This window comes from Dipodomys ordii, unplaced genomic scaffold (genome assembly GCF_000151885.1).
Source record: "Dipodomys ordii isolate 6190 unplaced genomic scaffold, Dord_2.0 Scaffold111, whole genome shotgun sequence".
Taxonomy (NCBI): Eukaryota; Metazoa; Chordata; class Mammalia; order Rodentia; family Heteromyidae; genus Dipodomys; species Dipodomys ordii.
In genome coordinates this window covers 5,816,313-5,838,966 of record NW_012267327.1, presented here as the reverse complement: position 1 = coordinate 5,838,966, position 22,654 = coordinate 5,816,313, and the positions used below count along the sequence as shown (strand labels likewise).

The 22,654-nt window shown below is 43.2% G+C and overlaps 1 protein-coding gene across 1 annotated transcript; it reads right to left on the bottom strand.

Annotated features, from left to right (window-relative positions):
• Positions 1 to 6,284: 6,284 nt before the first annotated feature.
• Positions 6,285 to 20,318, bottom strand: Tagln3 (transgelin 3). Its single transcript, XM_013028534.1, has 4 exons — positions 19,897 to 20,318; positions 18,434 to 18,608; positions 8,241 to 8,343; positions 6,285 to 6,754 (listed from the first exon to the last, which is right to left on the bottom strand). The coding sequence occupies exons 1-4, from the start codon at positions 20,074 to 20,076 to the stop codon at positions 6,613 to 6,615; spliced, it is 600 nt and encodes a 199-aa protein (XP_012883988.1). The 5' UTR covers positions 20,077 to 20,318; the 3' UTR covers positions 6,285 to 6,612.
• Between the last annotated feature and the right edge of the window lie 2,336 nt (positions 20,319 to 22,654).

Here is a 22,654-nt window from a genome sequence, read left to right as displayed (position 1 = left end):
AGCTCTACCACTTGAGCCACAGCGCCACTTCTAGTTTTCTGTGATTTATTGGAGATAAGAGTCTCACATACTTTCCTGCCCTGGCTGGTTTGACCTGATATCTTCAGATCTCAGCCTCCTGAGTAGCTAGGATTATAGGTGTGAGGCCCTGGTGCCTGGCCCTACCTACATTCTTAACCAGTAAAAGTCTAGGAGGCCCACAGTACCCATGGCAAACAACAGTCTCACAGAAAGCCATCATCATTCTGAGCTAGTGTAGCATCTGGCTCCCAGTAGGAGCCCCATTGGCTTAATGTTTGGTCAAAGGATGTAATTGCTATACTCTTAAGTATTGACTTTGGAAATTAAGCAAAGGTCACAGGATCACAAAGGAATATTTTTTTAAATCAACATGAAAAATCATATTAGTCAAGATGACAAGATAAGATTGTGGAACAATAGAATAATGAAAAATGAGAGCAATTATCATAGGATGAAACAAAACAGAAGAATAGAAATGAACTTAATACAGAGAAAAATGAGGGATAAAACTGAGAGAGCACTGCCAGGTGATGGTGGCTCATGCCTGTAATCCTAGCTACTCAGGAGGCTGAGATCTGAAGATTGTGGTTTAAACCCAGCCTGGGTAGAAAAGTCCATGAGACTCTTACCTCCAATAAACTTCTCAGAAAAAAGCTGGACCTCAGCTGGGCATCGGTGGCTCATGCCTGTAATCCTAGCTACTCAGGAGGCTAAGATCTGAGGATCGCGGTTCAAAGCCAGACTGGGCAAGAAAGTTTGTGAGACTCTTGTCTCCAATAAACCACCAGAAAACTGAAGTGGTGCTGTGGCTCAAATGGTAGAGTGCTACCCTTGAGCTGAAGAGCTGAGGGACAGTGCCTGGGCCCAGAGTTCAAGCCTCAGAACTGAAAAAAAAAAAAAAAAGCTGAAAGTGGTGCTATAATGTAAGTGGTGGAGCACTAGCCTTGAGCAAAAGAAGCTCAAGGACAGCATTCAGGTCCTGAGTAAGTTCCAGGACTGGCAAAAACAAAAAACAACAAATACAAAACCTCAAGAGAACACATAGAAAACAACAAAGACAAATACATCATTTTAGGTATGTGTTTTGGATTTGGGTTGCCCCAGAGACCATATGAAGAGTCAAGTCTTATCGTGACCTACAGTGAGTACTGCTCAATGCTCTGAGGTTCTGGGGAGTTTAGGCATTATTGGGTCAAGTTTTCCACAGACTGTGCATATACTGAAATCTGGAGTAAATGATATCCAACCCTTAGCTTATTATCCCAAGTTACTCAACATAGTCATGTAAATTAGCACCTTGGTGTAAATGATAAATGGTAAACAAATAAATGCCTATGTTTTGGTCCTTCTTTCCTTCCTTGACAATTAGCTTAAGGATCTTCTTCCTTCCTTCCTTCCTTCCTTCCTTCCTTCCTTCCTTCCTTCCTTCCTTCCTTCCTTCCTTCCTTCCTTCCTTCCTTATCTTCCTTCCTTCCTTCCTTCCTATCTTCTTCCTTCATCTTCTTCCCTTCCTCTCTCCCTTTCTTTTTCTGTCCCTCTCTCCCTCCTTCTCACACTCTCTCTCTCTTTATTTCTTTTTCTTCTTTCCTTTCTTAATGCAATACTGGGCCTGGGCACAGGACCTTGTACTTGCCTGGTAGGCATTCTACAACTTGAGCTATGCCTCCAGCTGTCCTAGTTATTTCTATCAAAAGATCAGATACTTAAAAGCGGTGAGATGAAACAAATCTTCCTCCATTCCACTTCTCCCTTTGGAAGATAGAAGCATTTCCAAATAAAATCAGACCTTTTCTGTTTAAAAATACACTTGTTTTTCCCACGTTGCCTGTCTTATCTGGAAAGTTGAATAGTACTGGACAGTTGGCTCTTTTCTCTTCCCCTTTTAATAATAGGTTCAGCTTTGGTTCAGCTTTGTTTCAGCTAACACATACAAAGCCTTTGTGGATTGTGTAACATTAGCTACTAATTTATTTTTTATTTATTTCCATTGCAATCTCTTTTTAATTAGGCACCTCAAACCTTGGGGCATCTAGTAGCTACTTACTTGCAGACAGTCTCCTGCCTGTCACATGGTTACTGATTTCATAAGAAATACAAAATATGGTTGGTTAAGCCCACGGGCTTAGGGATGGGGAGAGCCTATAGTGGAATTTTACTCCTTCTTCAACAGGCCTCTGACTTCATAACAGCACTTGCAGGCATCCGCTTACTCTCTTCAGGCATAAAGGGCATATGAGTGGACCATTCTGTAAATGATCTTTCAGCACATCAGTTTGCTCCAATGGACTGGAAAGAATTCTATCTTAATTCATGGTCTGAATTCCACTAGAAGTCTTTGCTAGCTGCCAGTTCTCCTCTCTCAGACATAGGGCTCTTGACATTTCTGGTCATCAGACCAGATGCATGGTGCTTCAGCAAACTGGTAGAGGATGGAAACTGTCTACAAGACTGGTGTCAGACTGAGAGTCTTTTCTACTGTAATCCAGTCTCCAAGTATGACTAATCAGAGATGTTGCTTCCTGACTCTTTTTATAACAGACCTACATCATCAAGGGGTCTCTATCCTTTCCAATACCCCAAGAGTAGCACAGAATCTGACATACAGTAAGTGCTCAGTAAATCTTGAGGTATTGATTATTAAAAAAAATAACTGCTACCAACTACCAATTGTCAATTCATATAGCATTGCCAAAGACCTAGTTTCATCATCTTTATTCCTTTTGTTTAAATGGGAGCATTATGCACTGATTGGCTTTGTACCCAAGGAGACTGCCTCTATCATCTTACCCTAACTTAGGGTTGGTGAAAGTTGTCAGAGGAAAAGAAAGATGTAATAGCATCTATGTGGCTTGGCAGGAATAATTCTGACTCAGAATCACATTTTGGTATTCAAATATAAAGGCAGACTATATTAGATATTGACTATTCATATACATAGGAGTGCCCTGAAGTCAGGAAAGAATGAAACCCATCTTTTGAGTTGGGTCCAGAGAAACGCACACACTTGAGCCTTCCTTAATTTTAGTCAGAAGAGTTCTTTGCAGTAAGTTCTTCCCGTGTTTTCCAGAGTCCAGCACTGAGCATAATATGTAGAAAGCAGCATTATATAATAGAATTCATAAAGCTTTGGAATCCTAGCATTCAGAATTCAAATTCCACTTCTCTCTTATGAACTCTGGGACCTTGGACAACACTTGAGCCTCTCTAATTCTCACTTTCTTTCTTCGATCTGGAAAATCATGTAAATGATCTGGGAAGTTATGTAAATGATTCCCTTAACAGAGATATGTTCTATAGAGAGCATGACTTTCAGCATATACTACTAAAATGGTTGGACTACATGTCACTTGATCATGCCAAAACTTAAACCTCAAGAGGCTGTTATGAAGAATTAGAGCCTTTGGAAAATGAGTAGGTTATGGACGGTCTTCTGTTACATATGGGAAGAATGTCTGGATGAAACAGACTTCAGAGAGTTGCCTAGTCCCTCCACTTCTTCAACCACGTGAAGAAGATAGGGTTGCAACAAGGCACTATCTTGAAAGCAGCAACACCAGACACGGAATCTACTGGTACCTCGATCTCAAACTACCCAATTCCAGATCTGTGAGAAATAAATGTCCACTATATACTACCCACAATAATGTACTTTGTTATCATAGACCAAAATAAACCAAGACAAGATCCTGTAGATTATGCTTACCATTCAGTTTATTCTGCAGTCGGATCTCTTTACAGACGAAAGCTATCATTTTGAAAGCTATGCGAGCTGAGATGACCCCATTATAGGGCTGATGCAATGTTCTCTCAAAGAATTATTGATCCAAGAATGTGAAACCAGGATAGGTCTTTAACCATTCCATATCTGCTTCATTAAAATAAAGGTCAGTAGGACAATACTGGCTTTCAACCCATTTGAACCATAGTAAGATTTATCTTTGCCCTTCAGAATAGCATTATTTTTTTTCAGCTTGGGGCTATAAAAGTTGCCATGATTATTTTGAGAGTATATTACTGACTCAGCGCTAAATTGGGAACTTTGATTTGGTTGAGTAATAAACCAATGAACCACAGTTTACGTTAGCTCTACTGCCTAAAATATTCAATTGGAAGTCTGGAAACAATAATTTCTTTTCTGGTGTCATATTTTTGCAGTTTTATTTTTACTAGTCAACCTCTGCCTTTACCAATCCTCTATTTCATAAGCTTGTTCACAAGCGAATGGTCATAGATTTAATGTGTTCCGTGGCACCTATGAAACCTGTGGTTTTGTGACAGAACACTCAAACATCAGAAAATTGTTTTGCCGCTGCCCAGGGACAGCAACTTCTACTAATATGCTAGCATGCATGTTCTGTTGTTCAAAGCATTCACAACTTTCTCAAAAGTGGCAATTCTGATGATAGTGTAGTTTGCAGGAAAGCCTGAAAAGTAGTAGTGTAAAACTAATTTGGCAATTTTAATCAAAATAGATATTTAGCACCTAGAAAAATTATCCTAAGCTAATTATTAGCACTATATAAAGATATTTATTATGTCATTAAGTTTAATGGTGACGTTTGAAAACATTCTACCACCCAACAATCAGGGCTTAATGAAGTGAGACACACCCATTCAATGGACTTCCAATGAAAAATTATTTGGTTCTTTCTATATTGAGAGGATCAGTTTCCTCTTCTCATCTTATTGGGATGTTATGAGTCATATCCTCCCATTTCCCAAGAAAATATTTGCCCTCCTCTTGTCTGGGAATCTCTAATGGTGTGTAGATTATAGCTGAGAGAAACTAGTATATTACAAAGGGATCACAAAGATGGGAGTTGTTCTATGCATTCCACTGACTACATACACATCTAATAGGATAGGATGACAGGCACTAAATCATAGATAGTAGTTATCTTTGAGGATTTTATTGGAGAAAAGATCTGTTTTTAATGATTGCTTTTTTAATTTTTATTGTTTCTGGCTTTTGTTTGTTTCATTTTGTTTTGAAGGTACTAGGGTTTGAACACAGGGCTTCATACTTGCTCAAGCAGATCTTCAACCATGCCTTCAGCCTTGTTTTTCTTTTCTTTTTTTTGGGGGGGGGATCCGGTCATGGGGCCTGAACTCTGGGCCTGGGCGCTGCCCCTCAGCTCTTCAGCTCAAGGCTAGCACTCTACCACTTGAGCTTTTTTTCTTTTTGCTTGTGTGGTGCTGGGGAATCGAACCCAGGGCCTCATGCATGCAAGGCAAGCGCTCTACCACTGAGCCACCTTCCCAGCCCCAGCTCTTGTTTTTCTTATGAAATTAATTATCTTTTGTTTTGTTTATGGGAACTAAGAATATGAGTTGACACTTTCCAGGCTTTCTTCATTTTTCTAGCCAAGAAAAAAAATCTCGGACACCTATGCATCTTAGGTGTATTTTAGTTTTAGGCAATGCTTGAGATTTAGATTCAATAAATGACTTAGGAGAACAAACAACATAGTCTATAACTCCTGGGTGTTCTGTAAAAGTTTTACAAACAACTATATGATTGTGAGAATCAGGTCAAACTCTGGCCTACAGAGGACAATTAATGATAGAGAAGTGCAACGGCTGATTTATTCATCAATCTATCCACTCATCTATTCATCCATCCCTCCATCCATCTATCCTTCCATTACTCTGTTCAATAATCATCCACTAGATACTCGCTGCATATGAACTCCTTAAGAACTGGTGCTTTGCTTATTCCTGTGTCCCCTACACTGTCTAGCATAATAAACATAAAGTAAATACTAAACAAAAAAATCTCTGTGAGGTCAACAAACTCATTCTTGAACTACAAGATCTAAGCTTGTTAGTGAGTAAAACTATACATTTGTTAATGCAATTACCAACATAAAAATAATCTTGTAAAAGTTTTCTCATCTAATATATATATATTTTTTTTTAAATTTTTTTCTGTTGCTTGTGGGGTTTTGAACTCAGAGCCTGGGTGCTGTCCCTAAGCTTTTTTGCTCAAGGCTAGTGTTCTACCACTTGGAACCACAGCTCCATTTCTAGTTTTCTGGTGCTTAATTTGGAGATAAGAGTTTCATGGATTTTCCTGTCTGGGCTAGCTTCGAATTGTGATCCTCAGATCTTAGCCTCCTGAGTAGCTAGGATTACAAGTGTGAGCCATCAGTACCCAGCTTAATTTATGTTTCTTTAACTCAATTTCATTTTGTGGGCCTCTTGAATGAAGGAGAAACCCTCCCAGTTTGCAAAGTCCCTAAGCCAAAGAACAAACTTTACACTTTAAGACACAAGACTAATTGTTTATTGAGTGTGTTCTATAAGTTGAAGAGGGGATTTTTTTTGGCAAATAAATAAATAAATAAACAAATAGACACCTTAGAAGGAGAACAGGAAGAGGGAGAAAGCGGAGTCTTTGCATAGTTCTAAATGAACAGAAGGTGGTAGCATAGGCAACGTGGATTCTCAGCAGAAGTGCAGCACTTGCAAAAACCAAGGACAGGAGGCTTTGAGAAAGAGGAGAAGGTCAGGTGACTACCTATTTCTTTTTCACAGAGACTGTGGTGTGGACCAGTCGTCCTCTCTATCAGAGGGGCGGGACGCAGCATCTCACATGATCTGCCTGGGCATCCCGTAGCCGGTCATGCCCGCCTGGGAGGCCCCCTTGTTGCTGCCCATCTGCAGCCCTATTACGTTCTGTCCCTGGCGAAGCTGCTCCTCAGAAAATCCTCTCCGATTCTGCTGGGCTTTCCTGTACAGAGAGAGCAAAAGGGAACAATCCCATGTGACTATTTTCGAGATAAACATTCAGACAGTCTGAAACTGAGGTCACCAAATACACCAACAGGCCCTACCCTGACCTATGACCCTATCTTGACCTATGATCTTACCCTGAGCTCTGGTCTGATCTGTAACCCTACCCTCAAATGCGGCCTAACCTATAACCTATGCTGTGGCTTACCCTGACCTACGACTGTACTCTAGGCTGTGGCCTACTCTAAGCTGATGTCTAGCCTAAACAGAGCCTACCATGATGCATGAGTTCTCTATTGTTTAGAAATCCAGATGTTTTTCCAAATTTCCAGGAAAGAGGAAAGGAAAATTCATCCCTATCTCTGGGAAGTTCATGATCAGCTTTCCTTCTTTTTCTCTGTTCTTATTCTCTCTTCTTTCATGTTAGGCAAGCTCCATCTGCACTTTCTCTCCCTAACTCTCATAGTTACCTGAAGCACTTGTGAAAATGAGATTGAACTCTTTATAGGGTATGTCATCAGGCCCATTCTCCCCTTCCTGAACCGGGCTGAAGATTCATTTCCACTTTAGAACTGAGGGACCTAGCTGTTAATTACGGTTAACCTCTAGATCAGATCAGCAAACCTTGGCAAATATCCAGTGAATAATTTTGTATTTGAAGCCAAATAGATGAATAGCAGATCACTAATAATGCTGGGACTAAAACCAGCATCTCAGTGGATCAGTATCACTGAGGTTTTTTCAGACTAAACTAATTTAAAACAGACAATTGGATACCTTTTTATAACACTCACGGACAGGAGAAGAACAGGGAAATGAGTGGCCGATTATTTGCTATACCATGTTCTTTTGTCTTCATGCTGGCTATCCAGTATGAATTTCCTGCCTTCTTTGTTCACCTTCTCTCCCAATCACTTTAGGAAGGGCCATAGAAGACCTTCTTTGTAAACTGAGATGGTCATAAAATCTAAATCAGGTTGCAATTTACAAAGAGGGAGCTATAAGTCAACAAGCTGAAACTATATATTAGTTAGGACTGTGCTTTGTAAATAGAAGATATTTAATCTTCATCAAGTATAAAAAGAATTAAAATAGTTAAGTGGGGGATAGGGAGGAAGAAAAGAAGAGAGGGAAGAATATTCAGAATGGCTTGGATGTTAGTAAAACTAAGCCTTAGACATCAATTTACCTCCTACAAAAACCTCAGAAGAAATAGAACCTTGGTAGAGCTAGAGAATCCAAGTATCAAATAAGAAAAGCCCAGTATTTTTCCCAGTGGGATGTTAGCTGAAAGTTTTTTCTTCTTCTTCTGAGGACTCTGTGTGTGTGTGTGTGTGTGTGTGTGTGTGTGTGTGTGCATAGAGGGATGAGGGTTAGGAGTGCTTGCTTGTAGATCTTTGTATATAAACAGCCTCTGGGGATCCAAGCCATCAGACCCCTCCCTCTGGCTCTCAGCTCCTGAGGAAGGGAGGTTAAGGACTCACCTGTGGAACCAGGATGGCTCTCCCCGGTAGCAGCCATCATCCTTGGTGACTGCAACGCTGCCTAGAGCCATCAGGGTCCTCTGCACAGCTGCCATGTCCTTCCCTGAAAGCCAATGAAGAGGTCAAAGCCAAGTGAGGGTCAGGACCAAAGACTTCTGGGAGGATGTGGTTGCATACCTATGAAAGAAGTTCTGAGAGGAGGCTGTAGAGGTACTATCAAACACTGTCCAAAGTAGCCCTATGATCACCATGCCAAATTGCCCAGAAAGGAACAAAACCTGACCTGGTCAACTACACTCTATTTACACCAGAGTTACTTTCTATCCATAGTGACCATATTCCCAACACTTCAACCCAGATACACACAAGGCCCTGTCCTATGCAGAGGGCTGAGCCTGGGAAGGTTCTGAAAGCTATGTGAGGGGGAGGCCAAATGGATGGATGAGCATGGTGGTCTACAGAAGAGCAAATTTTAGGACTAGAAAAAGACATTAGAGAGAAATTGATTGGACAGTGTCATTCTGAGCCAAACCCAAGTGGTCCCTTAGTTTTACTTTATCTGGGTTAAATGAGTCTGAAGTCATCCATGTTATTCACACTGAGTATTCACTTGGCTCTTTAGTCTAGAGGCCTGGCAAGTAGAGGACAGCAAATCAACACTGAAAGCACTCAATGTGACACAAGTGAAAGGCTCTTTATTTTGTGCTGCATGACCGGAGCTAAATGGAGACAATAAATCACAGCTTGTGTGAGAGAGAGAGATTCAAGGTGTAGCCCTACATGTGGAGGGCTCGCACTGTCACAGAGAGACCCAGGGAGAAGACACCTGGGCCTATAAGTCAGCCTGTTCCTTGTCATCCTTTCTCCTCCTCTCTCTTCCAGGTGACTGGCCTGAATGAGAAAAGATGCTAATGTGTAAGTAGCCAACACTTTAGAGGCAGATTGAAAGTCTGTACAAGGCATCTCTGTGGAGTTCAAAAGCTGCAAGTTGAGGAGTTATAAAAGGAAAGGAGTCTTCAGCTCAGTAGGGAGCTGGGAAAGTTAAGAGAAAATATTCACAGGCTCTCTCTGAAAGTCCTGGTGAACCATCTGTGGTGTCTTTGGCCCTGCTGCTGCAGCTCAGTCATGGGGGAATACAGAGTTACAGGGAAAAGACAGATGGAGAGTGAGAGGGGAGTATGGACTGCAATAAACAATGAAGGCTTTCAGAGGAAGTCAATTTCAGGACATCCAGAGATTCAAAGAAAGAGGACAGAGCAGGCCCTTTTCCCCTCCTAGTTCTGGCTTTAGCCACAGGCTGATGCTCAGATCCTAGGCTTTGTGCACTTGGCTGATAGGTATAAAAGCAAAATGCTGCCAATGGGGAGTCCCTCAAGGTGATGGAAATGGACTATTTGGGTAGCAGATGGAAGAGAAAGGGTGTGAGGAATACTAAGAAATAGGAGCACAGAAATGCAGATATGAAAAGCATTTCTGTAACTGTCACTGTGAAACAGGCTGCTTTCTTTAAAAAAGAAAAAGAAATAGGACTCGAGTAATAATGTTCTGAAGGATCATGCTGAGAAGATAGGGAGGAATTGCTTTTTAGTGGCATGCTATTAAAGAGAACGTGGATCAATGACAGCACAAGAAGTTCAAGGCTAGGGTGTATCAATCAGTACTTTACTGTACACTGTTTGCACAACACACAGGAAGACTGTTTCTAATGCTGTTTTTTTGGGGGGGTTGTTTTTTGATTTGGGGCCTTTTTTTGCAAAGACTTGGTTGGAATGGTCAGGATTTGGACCATAATTTCTCACTGGAAAAACAGATAAAATGCAAGCTTTGAAGAATCATAGAACAAGCATCCTACCCCAATACACACATTGAAAGAAGAAAAAAAGAAAAGAGAAAGGGCAAAGGAACCAAGTTAAGCCAGGATGAGATATCCAGAAACCTACACTTATCACCACTACCCCAACTCTCACTCCACCAAAGTAAAAAGGATTGAAGCAGAAGAAGTTGGGGAAGGAGGTATTATTTTACAAGAACAAAAATTAGAAGTTTTCCTAAGAAAAATCCTCAAGCAAGAGATTTAATAGGCACTATGGGTCAAATAATACCTTGGGATCTTGACCCCATGCATTTGGGATTTTTTTCTCCCCATTTATGGACAGGAAAACTAATTCTGGGAAGTTAATAGTCCCAGTGTCACCCAACAAGTAAAACAAAGGCCAAATCTAGCTTGGATGAGACAGAATGCAAAATCCACAACAGTCCACTCTACTTGATGATCTCCTGTGGGATGGAAGAGAAAGTTTGCTTCTCAGCCAGGGCCAGTGATCAGGAATGATCCAATGCACTGGTTTCAAGTACCAGGCCAGAAGGAATGCCAGACCAGAAGGGTCAAGGGCCCCAACCCTAAATGGCCTTTGAATGCCTTTGTCTGAAAAAATTGTGCTGTATCTTTATCCAAATAAAATCAAAGAAAAGAAAAGCAGTTAGGGTCCATGTGTTGACCAAGTTAATTACCATCAATTATTCTAAGTAATGCTATCACTAAATATTTACCATCTATAACAAGTTCATGTCTAGCTCCTTTGCTTGTCATGAGTAATATGTTTTCTAACTGAGCCTTTATGGAAAAACTCCAGAACTCTCAGGCTGATGAGCTGGGAAGCAGGCCATTCTCCAGGCTGACATCTTTCCAGTTTGGAAGTATAGCTCCATATGGAGTGTTGAAAAGAAATGGCATACAAGAGGAATAGGGACTTCATGTGGAGGCTGATTTCTGTTAACAAGGGGTCAAAAATTCAAGTGAATAAAGAAGCAGGGGATTAAGGAAGATCTGTGAGGTATCCTGGGTACAAAACAACAAAAGCTAAATTGCCTTCTGAAACCTTCATAACTGTACAAAAACGGCCACATACAGACTGCTTGAAGGCATACCCTCCTGCTTCTTGGTGTATTTATGGGAGCCAGGGAGGAGGAAAGCATCTCTTCAAAAGAAGGAACTTTAAGCTCACTCCCCAGAGACTGATTTGGCAAGTCCTCAGAGTTTACATTACAATTACAATAAGCTTATTAAAATAAGCTCTCTAGGCAATTCAAAATCAGTTTGAGAAACATGAGTTTCACTAGGTGACTTCTAAAGGAACTCAAACTATCCAGCACTGCCTGGAAGCTTAAATATGGAGATTCTGTGTTGATATTCTGAGATGATTCTCTTACAGGCAATAAACAGGCAAGCTCTGTTCTGAAGCTCTGGGTTCCTTTTTTTTTTTTTTTTTTAATCACAATGGCTAGTGTGTGGCAAGTGTTAAATAGTATTTGTTAAGCAATATCTCCTTCTTTCAGAGATACCTTCTCTAAAGTCAGAAAGTAAAAACGTTCATTAGGAGGACTTTGATCCAATTTGGGAGTCAGCCCAGAGGTCTGGCAGCTCGGAATGGCTTTGTTCCCTGAAAGCCACCCTTCAATATGTTGGCAGATGCTTATGGCTCTTCAACTCAGCTTGAATACCACTGTTCAAGGCAATTCTTGTAAAACCAAGAAGAAATATAGTCCTAAAAAAAAGACCAACCGGGTGTTGACAAATTTCCAGGTGCAAGGGTAGCAGAAAGGAGATCGAGTCCTTGTGGTGATCCAAGAATAGACCACGGACCACGAGAAGAAAGTGACATAGGAAAGAAGAGTCAGATTTACACAAACCACCCAGAATTTTAATGTGCTGCCTGCACTCTTATAAACCTCTAACAGTGGACTTGGAAGTTTTAGAGAGAGAAGGTGGAATCTGAAAAGTTTACATACAGTATTGTGCCAACTACGGGAGGGAGTATAAAGATGGGTGATTGCCAGGGCTAATGTTGGGAAGAGATAAATAGATGGACCTCAGAGGATTTTACATCAGTAAAAGTACTCTTTGTGATATTACAATGGTGGATAAATGTTGTTATACATTTTTGTTAACCTAGAGAATGTGTAACAACAAGAGTGGACCTTGATGGAAATGCTGTGTTCTTGGTGATGATGTGTCAATGTAGGTACATCAATTGTAATATATACACCACTCTGGTAGAGGATGTTGATAACGGGGACGCTATGCATATGTCAGGACAGAGACAGGCAGGATCTATCTGTATCTTCCTGTTGATTTTGGTGTGAGCCTAAAACTGAATATAAAAACAAGTCTTTAAAAAAAAACATTGCTGCTGAACCGATAGTAAATAGCTTTCTCTGTCAGACCTGACAAGTCTTTGCAGAAGTGAAGGTAGCAAAGGGCTTTCATTTGACAATATAGTATTCAGTGTTTCCTATACTCACAGGAAGGAATGGTACCTGAGTGTAGCCACATACCTTAAACTACTAAGTTGCAGTTTTTAGGAGTGGAGCCAGGGTTAATGCTGGTCAAGACTGGTGAAATATAAAGGTACTTCCATGAGGGTTTTGTTCACTTAAATTTTGTTATGGCTCCCAAGATATTATATGCATGTCTTTGAAAAGAGAAAGGAAATCTTAAATGAGAAAGATAAAGAGAGAGACAAATGCAAGAGAGACATTATCTGGGTGGGAAATGTTGATCAGACATTCTTATTTCTATATTTAATGTAAAAAAAAAAAAGACCAGTTTCATAGTCAACCACTTGTTTCAGTCTCCACTTAATTGATCTTCTAAATCTTAGAGATAGCAGAGTTTACACACACACACACACACACACACACACACACACACACACATTTCTTACACTGCTTGTATTTCACTTGCAAGTTAAAAGAAAAGCACCCCAAATAACCAAAAGTGACTTCCAGTTGTTGACAGACACTTGGGGCAAGTAAAGATAAGCCTGCTCAGGTGGAAAAGGAGGCTGCAGGCAGCAAGCCTTTGTTGAATGTGCCTTGCAATGCCCTAAAATATTTCTCACACTAGGTGAAATGTTTCGCCTGGTTCTGCTGTTGAGGAATGGCACATGTAGTGACACTTTCCTAGAGAATAAATATATTGGAACTTTCCAGGCTCTCCACTTCCGGTGTAAACCATACCTCTCTAACTCTCAGCTGGCAAAAGAAAACAGGCATGACTAAACTACCTAATCTAGGGTCCTCCCTCAGTAAGAATAATCAAATGGATTGATCTTTGAGGCTTGTCTGCTCTGACATTCTAGAATTCTTTATGATTAGCACTTGCCAGTGGTTATACAAATAAACCTAAAAGGTCAGTGGCTGATGAGCTCACAGGAGGGAAGAGAGGCAAATATTTATAAGGTGTCTAGTGAGTTTGGTATTGTGTTAGACATTTCACATGGTGAATCCCTGTGAGATCCCCATGAGCATGGCCCTCAACCTGTATACAGAGCAAAACAGCGAGGCCCTAGCATGCTGAGTCATGCAAAGTTGTTGACCTTATTCCAATCCCAATCATTGTCTTCCAGATATAAAACTGGTAAAGGAAAGGAAAGACAGTAAAAGGGCAATAGCCAATAAGTGTGAAAACCAAAAACCAATTAAGTGCCCTGTAAAGCTTGTTTTGAAGAATGGCTGAAGATGTGAAGGTTCAACAGATGACAGAGGAGGGAATGCTCATCCAGGTAGCCCATGAGCTCCTGTGTGTGTTCTAAGAACACCATATTCATCCCCAGCCTTCTTCCTTGTACTGACACTTTCTATTAATCTTAGGATGGACAGGCCATTGCCAGAATAAATCTACATTGCCAATATTTATACACTACATTTACCAAGCACTGTTCATATACCATTTATAATGTGTCATCTCATTTATTCTCTGCATCAATCTGTGAGATTGATACTATTATTTCCATGTTATACCTGGAAAACAACTGAGGCATAGAGAGATTAATTGATAAGTGCTGGAGCACAAGTTTGAACTCAGCAGCCTCCTTGGCGCTTGTAAGCCTGCACTCTATGGTACCTTCCAGGATAAGCATATATTGCAGACTTTCTGCCCAGATATCAGGCTAATGCACTCACTTATTTCACGTACATTAGCCTCTCTCCCTCTCCCTCTCTCCTTTTTTCCCTCTCTCCCCCCCTCTCACACACACACACATGCATACATTTCCCTTTCTTGCCCCCTTTCCTCTCTCCCTTTTTCTGCTTGCCTATAGTATATTATCCTGAGTCCCAGATATCCAAGATTCCCCCTACCCATTCCTGGCACTCACAGCAAATACAAAAATAGTATGTAACCTGCTGGAGAATTCATTTCCTTTCATTCAAGAGAAGGACCTCCAGTCCCCTTCCATTGCTCTAAGCAGTCTTCACTTCTTCCCCATTATTAAAAGTAGCTGGTCGCTGGGCATTGGTGGCACACACCTGTAATCCTAGCTACTCTGAGGCTGAGATCTGAGGATCAAGGTTCAAAGCCAGCCCTGGCAGAAAACTCCGTGAGACTCTTATCTACAATAAACCACTCAGAAAACCAGTAGTGGTGCTGTGGCTCAAGTAGTACAGCGCTAGCCTTGAGCTGAAAAGCTGAGGGATAGCGCCCAGAGTTCAAGCCCCATGACTGACAAAAAAAAAAAAAAAATGTAGCTGGTCATGCAAGATTCCCCCTAAGGGCCTTCATTAGCTTTATTTATAATACTCCTGCAGTTTGCTTGTTTCCCAATTTCGCTTTCTATCTGAGCAGCCTTAACTGCATTTCCTCTGTGCAGCCTTGCGTTCCTTTCTAAAAAAAAACTCTTACATGCTGATATCTGTGTAGTCAATTCAAACATCACACCTGGAAGAGGTTTAAGGATTGTGGTAGTATGTGGGACCCCTGTCCCTGCATGTAACTGAATGCTAAACAAGTTATTAGGCCAGTGTAGGCCCCGCAGGCTTACTGGTCCACAACGTAAGAGGCAGCTTGGATAGGCCCTGGGCATTGTGGGCATGCAGAGCCCTACTCACTAGTAGATGGCAAATAAGGAAAATCAGGTACTTTGCAGTCTGCTAAATACCTGAGGAAGAGAAATGCCCAGGAAAGGTGGGCCAGCCCCTTGTCAGCCACAGCTACCACAACTGTGGTCCAGGGATCCAGAACTGATGTGAGTAAAAGGAAATGTGAGGACAGTAGTAAAACCTCAGGGAGGAAGGGAGGGAGCAAGGGAGGAAAGGAAGAAGAGGGGGAGATGTGGGGAGAGAACAAGTGAGAGAGAGAACACAGAATTGTAGGGAGAGTGTGGGAGTAAAGTAATGGCTACTCTGATAGCTGTGTACACCAACATGTGCACGCTCACACAGACATAGGCACACAACACAGGCTGGCCTTGCCTGGAGCATCCCTTTGATCTAGCTGAGTCATCTCAAACTCGTGAATGACGATGTGTTTGAAGAAAATATCTTAGTCATGCTTGTCCAGGCTTTCACACCACAAGCCCCACTTTCCCCACTTCTGTGCTCAACGCATCTCGCGTCTCCTACCATCCAATGAAGACACACGAGGTGCCTTGAGCTTCAGCGGTCCTAGGTAGTCTCACTGTCCCATCCAACATTCCTAAGGTTCAAGGACTGTATCTTAGTCCTCTCGGGGCCAATAGGGGTCATTTGGAAACTCCTAAGTATCTGCCAGCTCTCTTGCTCATCCATATGTATTACATAGTCTACCTAGAACTTTTGCTGTCTGTCCATCACAGTCCCCTTAGAATATCTTTCTCTTTTATGTCTTCTTCTTTTTTTTTTTTTTTGCCAGTCCTGGGGCTTGAATTCTGGGCCTGGGTGCTGTCTCTGAGCTTGTTTGGCTCAAGGTGAGCACGTTACCTCTTGAGCCACAACACCACTTCTAGATTTTTTGAGTTTATTGGAGTCTCACAGAGTTTCCTGCCCGGGCTGGCTTTGAACTGTGATCCTCAGATCACAGCCTCCTGAGTAGCCACCAGGACCTGGCTTTGTATTTACTTTAAAACCCTGGCCTCTTTCTATGCAGATCCTCTGCCTTTTTCTTTTCTAATAGCATTTTCATACTCTAGAGCAGACCTGCCATTGCCCTATCTTGAAGCCCCACATGTGTCTCCTTGCTTTCCTCTGCCTCAAGAGGCATCCATAGAGCTGAAGCAGGTAGAGCACCCCTCTACCTGACCTGCTGACCATTGCTTCCCACATCCTGCCCTCTTGTACTGAGTGTCTCTTGGGTGTAAGGCTCCTCCCAATGGTCTCTGGGAAGAGAGGGACAGGAAGTAAAGCCACCTTGGTAGTGTAGTACTGCTCCCTCAGATTCCCTACCTCCTACAGAATTTCCGGTTTCTTACTCCTCTTCCATATTTCCTGTCCTTGGGAGCTTACTAAGGTCCCTTCCATTCACGCTGACACTCTATTCTTCAGTCTTATGAACCTGATTCATCTTCCTCCTCCACCTCCTCCTCCTCCTTCTTCTCCTCCTACTTGTTGTCATCAGCTAGTTAGTGTTATGACTCACCAGCACACCCATGGTGTAGGTGAAGGAAACTAAGCCTCCTGGACAAAGAATAGCTGGGCAAACTGGTTAAAGCCTTGTTCTTTGGCATCAGGGAGCCTGAGTGTGAGTCCTGGTTCTGCTAATTACTAGATTTCTGATGGGCACACATAATCACAGGCAAGCTTCATTGACTGTGAAGTGAGGACATTAAAAACACTTACCTCATTGTTTTGTTAGGAGAACTGATGGGATTAGGCAGTAAAGGACTTTTTCAAGGTCTATTGTCCAGGAAAAGATCAGTAAGCAGTACACATCTTCATCAAATGGGGAGAATCCTCATAGGTATTTTATTTCCTGCATGAGGACTTGAACTCAGGGTTTTCAACTGGTTAAGCAAGCACTCTATCCTTGAGCTATGCCTCCACTTGGGAGAAGTATTATAGCTTTGATTTAGGAAGCAGGGAGCAAGGCTTGATTATGACCTTACACAGATATGTGGAGATAAGGATCCTTAAAGTCCAATAGATAGGCTTGGAGTTTTAGATAGCTGACTTCCTATGTAATGGCAAAGTCTAGGGTAAAACCCTTGGGGTCTTAGGATTTAAATAGTATCTATGGGGAAAACAAGAAATGGGAGCTATGCAAGACACCAGGGATTAAGAAAGTAACTGTGTGCTTAAGGATACAGGTGGATCTGATGCAACAATGAGAAGTACAAGTTGTCATGTCCAAACGAGCTTTACAACGTCAGTGCGGGGGGAGGGGGGTTGGGGGGGGAAGGGGGTGGGAGGGAGGGGGGAAGGAGAAGGATTGGGATGGGGGGAGGGGGGAGGCTGGGAAGGGATGGGAAGGGTAAACAAAGGAGGAGGCTGCAATGCTTGGTAAGAAATGTACGTATTATCCTGCCCATGCAATTGTAACCCCTCTGTACAGTATGTTCATTAAAAAAAAAAAAAAAGAAAGTAACTGTGAGGATTAAGAAGGTAATTGGTTTGGCAAAATGGCCCCCTGCTAGAAATCTGTTTCAACCCTCTTCTGAATACCCATTTAGAACACCAGGATTGTTGGTCTGTCAGGAGAGCCATTTGGGTCACTGCCCTGGGGATCCTATTGGTTAGATCATGATGACAGCTGTGACAATGAGTGTGTGAGTCAATCTAGCAGTCCTGCTTAGACTAGCTTGTATCTCTTGGTGCCTCAGGCAAGACATAGTTGCATAGAGGGACATGAATGCACATTTTCACTAAAGGGAACACTCGGCTCTCTGATGATAGACTCCCTAAGTGACTCCATTCTACATCATTTCTTCCTATGATGGTGGATTGCTAAGTGTAGCTAGAAATTGACTAGATTTGTATGTCTTTGTGAGATTTCCTCAGCTAATTGTTCACTGAAAGGTTGGAGTGCTACTTCTTTCTTAGATTGAATGACAAAACAGCACCAGAAGGCTTTGTCTATAATCCCTGCTGCTGGTGAGTCAGATGCATTCTCTCTCCCTGCCTCCCTTCTATGCTGCCGGTAGCTATGATTTATCATGGGAGGGTCACGAGAGTCAAAGACATCTTCTGCCATCATTTTGCCTCTCCTTACCGCTTCTAGTTACCACCTAGTTTGCTGAGGTCCTAGCCACATCCTCTGCCTAGCAGTGTTCCTGAGAGGAGGGACAAAGAGTGTCCCCAGGACAGCTGAGAACATCCCCCTGAGCCTCCAAGCTCACAGGTACAGGAAAACACACAGTGGGTAGATTTTACAAAGACAAGAAGCAAAGGTGACAGGTTGGAGGAGGGGACAGAACAGATCAAAAGGCTGAAGGGCTGTTTACCTTCCCACAGATCCACTGTCTGAAAAATGTCAGTGGTCCTCACGCCATAGATTTCTGCAGCTTTTAGGAACTGGGAGATTTGCTCCATCTGCTTAAAAGCCATCTTTGACTCTGAGATCTTGGGGATAGGTTCTTGTCCTGGTGGGTATAAACTGTTTATCAGCTTGCACAGGACCTGAAGGGAGTGGGGGAGGGGGAGTGCAGAGAGTCAGTGTTTTCCTTTGCAAGAAATGTCACAAATGAGAAGTGAATCCTGCCATCCCCCCATCTCCCCTCCACCCCAGACACACAATCTCACAAGACACAGCTCAGCAGGCTTGTGGGTGAACAAGTCATGGGCCCCAAGAAGGGATGGGCTCAGACTTTCTAGCCAGGTTGCCATATTAAACTCCAAAGAGCTAGATAACCCCATTTCTATGGCTGCACTTCACTGGAGTTCTGCAGCCCCGGAAACCCACTCCCTCCTTGTTCTCCCCTTTTTTTCAGGGTGAGGGAAAAAATCTTTACAGAAAAGCAATGATTGGAGCTGATGTGGATGCAATTCCACACTTCATGGAAGGATGTCAGGGAGAATTCAGGATGAGGGAAAGAATATTTACAGAAAAGCAATGATTGGAGCTGATGTGGATAGAAGTCCACACTTCATGGAAGGATGTCAGGGAGAATTCTGATCTGTACTCTGTCAGAAAGCAGATCAGAAAGCAGCTTTCACTAAGTCATCTTGTATTAATGATGCTTCCAAGAATGGAACTGGGCAATTTCCTCCCTGAACCCGAGCCTTGGACGACCCAACAAATGTATGGGGTAGTAGTTATGTAACACTAAATCACAGCCTGTGGGAAAATACTGTACTTGTTTGAAGCAGCCCAGCTTGCTATCCTCAAACCCCCAAACTCTTAAGCATCTGGTCAGAAGAGCAAATCTCAAGTAAGGAGCCCCCCACCCCCTCAGCCTTAGGCGAACCCTTCTATTCAACAGACAGACATTCAGCACCCCCAGAGAGCAAGGCTCCCCAGGAAGATGGGAAGGTGGCTAGCCCCCACCCTGCCACCTCCTTCCTTTGTTTTACAGGGAAAGCAGCATACTCCTGGGGGAAGAAATGGCCTCAGAAGAGCTGTTTCACCAGGAAGGCTGGGGGTGGGGTGGGAGGGGGTGAGAGAGAATCACCGGGAAATACTTCTCATCTCAACGGCAAAAGAAAATCAAAGGGCCTTAAATTTGCTAACAACTCAGAAGGATGCTGTGGTGCCTCGGAGGGTTGGAAAGAATCCTCTATGCTAGCTAGGGAATTGTGCAGAAAGCCCAAATCATCAGCCCTGGAGAAATAAAAGACATCGCCCATCCCTCCTGGTGAGAGAGCTTGGCAACAGCAGCACCCCCAGGGGCCTCCAGCTGAAAGAAAGGGCCCTGGAGAGGACTTCCCTGCCCACTGCCCCAGCAACCGAGATTGCTCCCCGCCTTACCGTCCCGTCCATTAACCATTTCTGAAAATGGGCCCTGCCAGGGGGTGGGTGCTCTATGTCCTCAGCGCACTGCAGGATGATCCAGTCCACCAGTTTGTTCTCCAGGTCCGCGTCGTACTTCTGCTCGATCTTCTCCTGCACTTCTCGGCTTAAGCCGTAGCTGGGGCCCCTGTTAGCCATCTCTGGAAGAGAGGAGAGGCATCCACACAATAGCAGCTGCGGAAGCCCCCTCCTGGCTACTAGCAAACAGGGCTGAGATGTGGCTGGGCAGCCCGGCCCAGCAAGCAGCAAAGGAGGCAAGAAAGCCGGGCGTGGTTTAATTCAAGAAGCCAATGAAGCCAATGGGGTTGCACCTACAAATGGGAAAGAAAAAGCGCAGCCACGCGCCAGTGACTCTAGAATAACGCTCCGGACGGCCCAGGAGGGGTAGGGGGCGGGGGCTGGTACCCTCCTTTCTCAGTCCCCGCCAATCAAGAGATGCGATGGTGTGCAAGGACTCACAATCGAGCCTGAGCCCACCCCCCAGGCAGCGAGGGGGGATGGGTGGTGATCGATTCCTCCCCCTCTGGGTGGAACTGTGTGAGATTGTAAGGGGCAGGTAAATAACAAGCCTTGAGGAAGGCTGCCTTGATGTTCCTCGCTCCTGGAAGAAAGGCACACTGATCTGATTTTCTCATGGCTGAGGAGGGTCCAACCAGGGCCGTTGCTAAGAGCCCTCCAAAAGCCAGCCCTCTCTCTTGTCAGGCAAGCCCGCCTGCCTCCCTCCCTTTGGGACCATCTTTCTCAGCGGCTCTATTCTTTCCCCTCTCTGGGGAGACTGGTGATTGTGCATCCAAGGCCCCATCCAGCTGTGAGGGTGAAGAGGGCCCGAGGAAGGGTCCATTCTGCTGTGTCCATCTGTTCCTAGGAGCCAAGGCCCTTTCCCCACTTCTGTCCTTTAGTGCCAATTGTCTGGTGGGACAGGATGGGGTGGGGGGGAGGAGGAGCCAAGACTGCAATCATTTATTTAGCTGTCAGCTTCATCCAGAACCTTTTCTTTTTCTGTTTTTGGTCTGTGCCTATACCTGGCATCGGACTCATGGCCTGTGTGTTGTCCCTTACCTTTTTTGCTTAAGGCTGGTGTCCACTTGAGCCAAACCTTCACTTTGGGGTTAATTGGAGATGAGAATCTCATGTACTTTCCTGCCTGGGATGGTTTAGAAGTGCAATCCTCAGATGAGTGTCTTGAGTGGTTAGGATTACAGGTGTGAGCCCTGGGCACCTGGCTGTTGGGTGCTATTCTTGAGAAGACCCAGGTATTTGTTCCTTGGTTCATTCCTTCATTCAAGAAACACTTACTGGGAGCTTAACTGGACTGTAGATAGATTGATAGCTCTAGTTTGGATTGATAAATCAGCTACAGCACATTCGATAAAGCAACTCAAGTACAAGCAATGGTATCATCACTCTTGTGAGAATCTGATTGGAAACCATGCAGGAAAAGACTCTTGGAATATATCGAGAAAAATGTTCTGCCTGCTGTAACCAGGACTAATGAAACTTTAGTAGATATGTTTCCATGAGAAAATATTTGGTAGTCAATTGTTGAAAACCTGAGAGAACTCTGTGAGAGGCACAGGTTATGAGAGGACAAAGAGCCTGTGGAGAACAGAAACTTCAGAAAAAGCTACTTGCGCAGCTAATGCAAGGCTTGATACTGCCTGGAATCTCACTTTGACATTTTGAGGACTCAGAGACTGCAGAGATTTGGGTTGGAAGGAGAGTTGGGAGCAGGGGGATATTCAGCAGAATTATGCTGCTGCTACTCACTAGTGAGTCTTGAGTAGCAGCAAGGTTAATTCTGACCTGGGACTCAGAACAAAGGCTAGTGACAAATCATGTATCTTTAGCTCCATGGGTGGAGAAAGATGCACATTTGCCTTCCTTCCCAGTCTAACAGAATAGCTGGTATGCTACAAGTGAATAGTGAACCAGTGGTTCTGCAGAGGATACAGTGGCAAAGAGGGGCCACAAAGAACAGAATTTAGGAGGAAGCCTTTGGAGAATAAACACTTCATATCTTGGAGGGAAGAATTGTAACAATGCAGATTGGCTTAATTGCCTATTAACAGGACAACTAGTTTCAACTACTGAGAGAGGGGGCAGTACAGACTGCATTTGTTATGTGATAGTGATGAGGCAAGCTTCCCACCCTCAATTTTATTTTTCCCCAAAGGTCTATGTTTGTGAGATGGGGAACATGGTAACTTGATTTTGCAGGAAAATTAAAGTTATAAACAATAAATGCCAACCAGATTGTCATGATAGGACTAGAGGAAAAGGTTAAGGAATTGAGGGAAACATTTCTAAGTGCTATTATTTTATTGAAAAATAAATTGTTGTCTGTCAGGTAGATGGGTGAAGCAGAAAGGCTGTGGGTTGCTGTTGGCAATAACAGCTTATTTAAACATATCAGCAATGTGTAGGCCAAAAGGAGAAAGAAATGAAGCTGGAACATCAGGTTCAGATCATAAAAAAGCGTGCTTGTAAAAATCTATGCTTAAATTTTCAGGTTTGAGGATGTTATTAAATTCAGAATTAGCAAATGAATTATATGAACTTACTCTCAAATAAAGCTTATTACAAACATTAACACTTTTTTTGGGGGGGGGGTCCGGTCATGGGGCCTGAACTCTGGGCTTGAGCGCTGTCCCTCAGCTCTTCAGCTCAAGGCTAGCCTCTACCACTTGAGCCACAGTGCCACTTTTGGCTTTTTTCT

Excerpts from the sequence above, each read along its gene's own strand:
- Tagln3 (XM_013028534.1), bottom strand. The coding sequence starts at position 20,076 with ATGGCTAACAGGGGCCCCAGCTACGGCTTAAGCCGAGAAGTGCAGGAG. Across the intron at positions 8,344-18,433 it reads GACAGTGGATCTGTGGGAAG|GGAAGGACATGGCAGCTGTG; the intron begins GTAAACAGCCCT and ends ATTGGCTTTCAG. Across the intron at positions 6,755-8,240 it reads GAGCCATCCTGGTTCCACAG|GAAAGCCCAGCAGAATCGGA; the intron begins GTGAGTCCTTAA and ends CTCTCTGTACAG.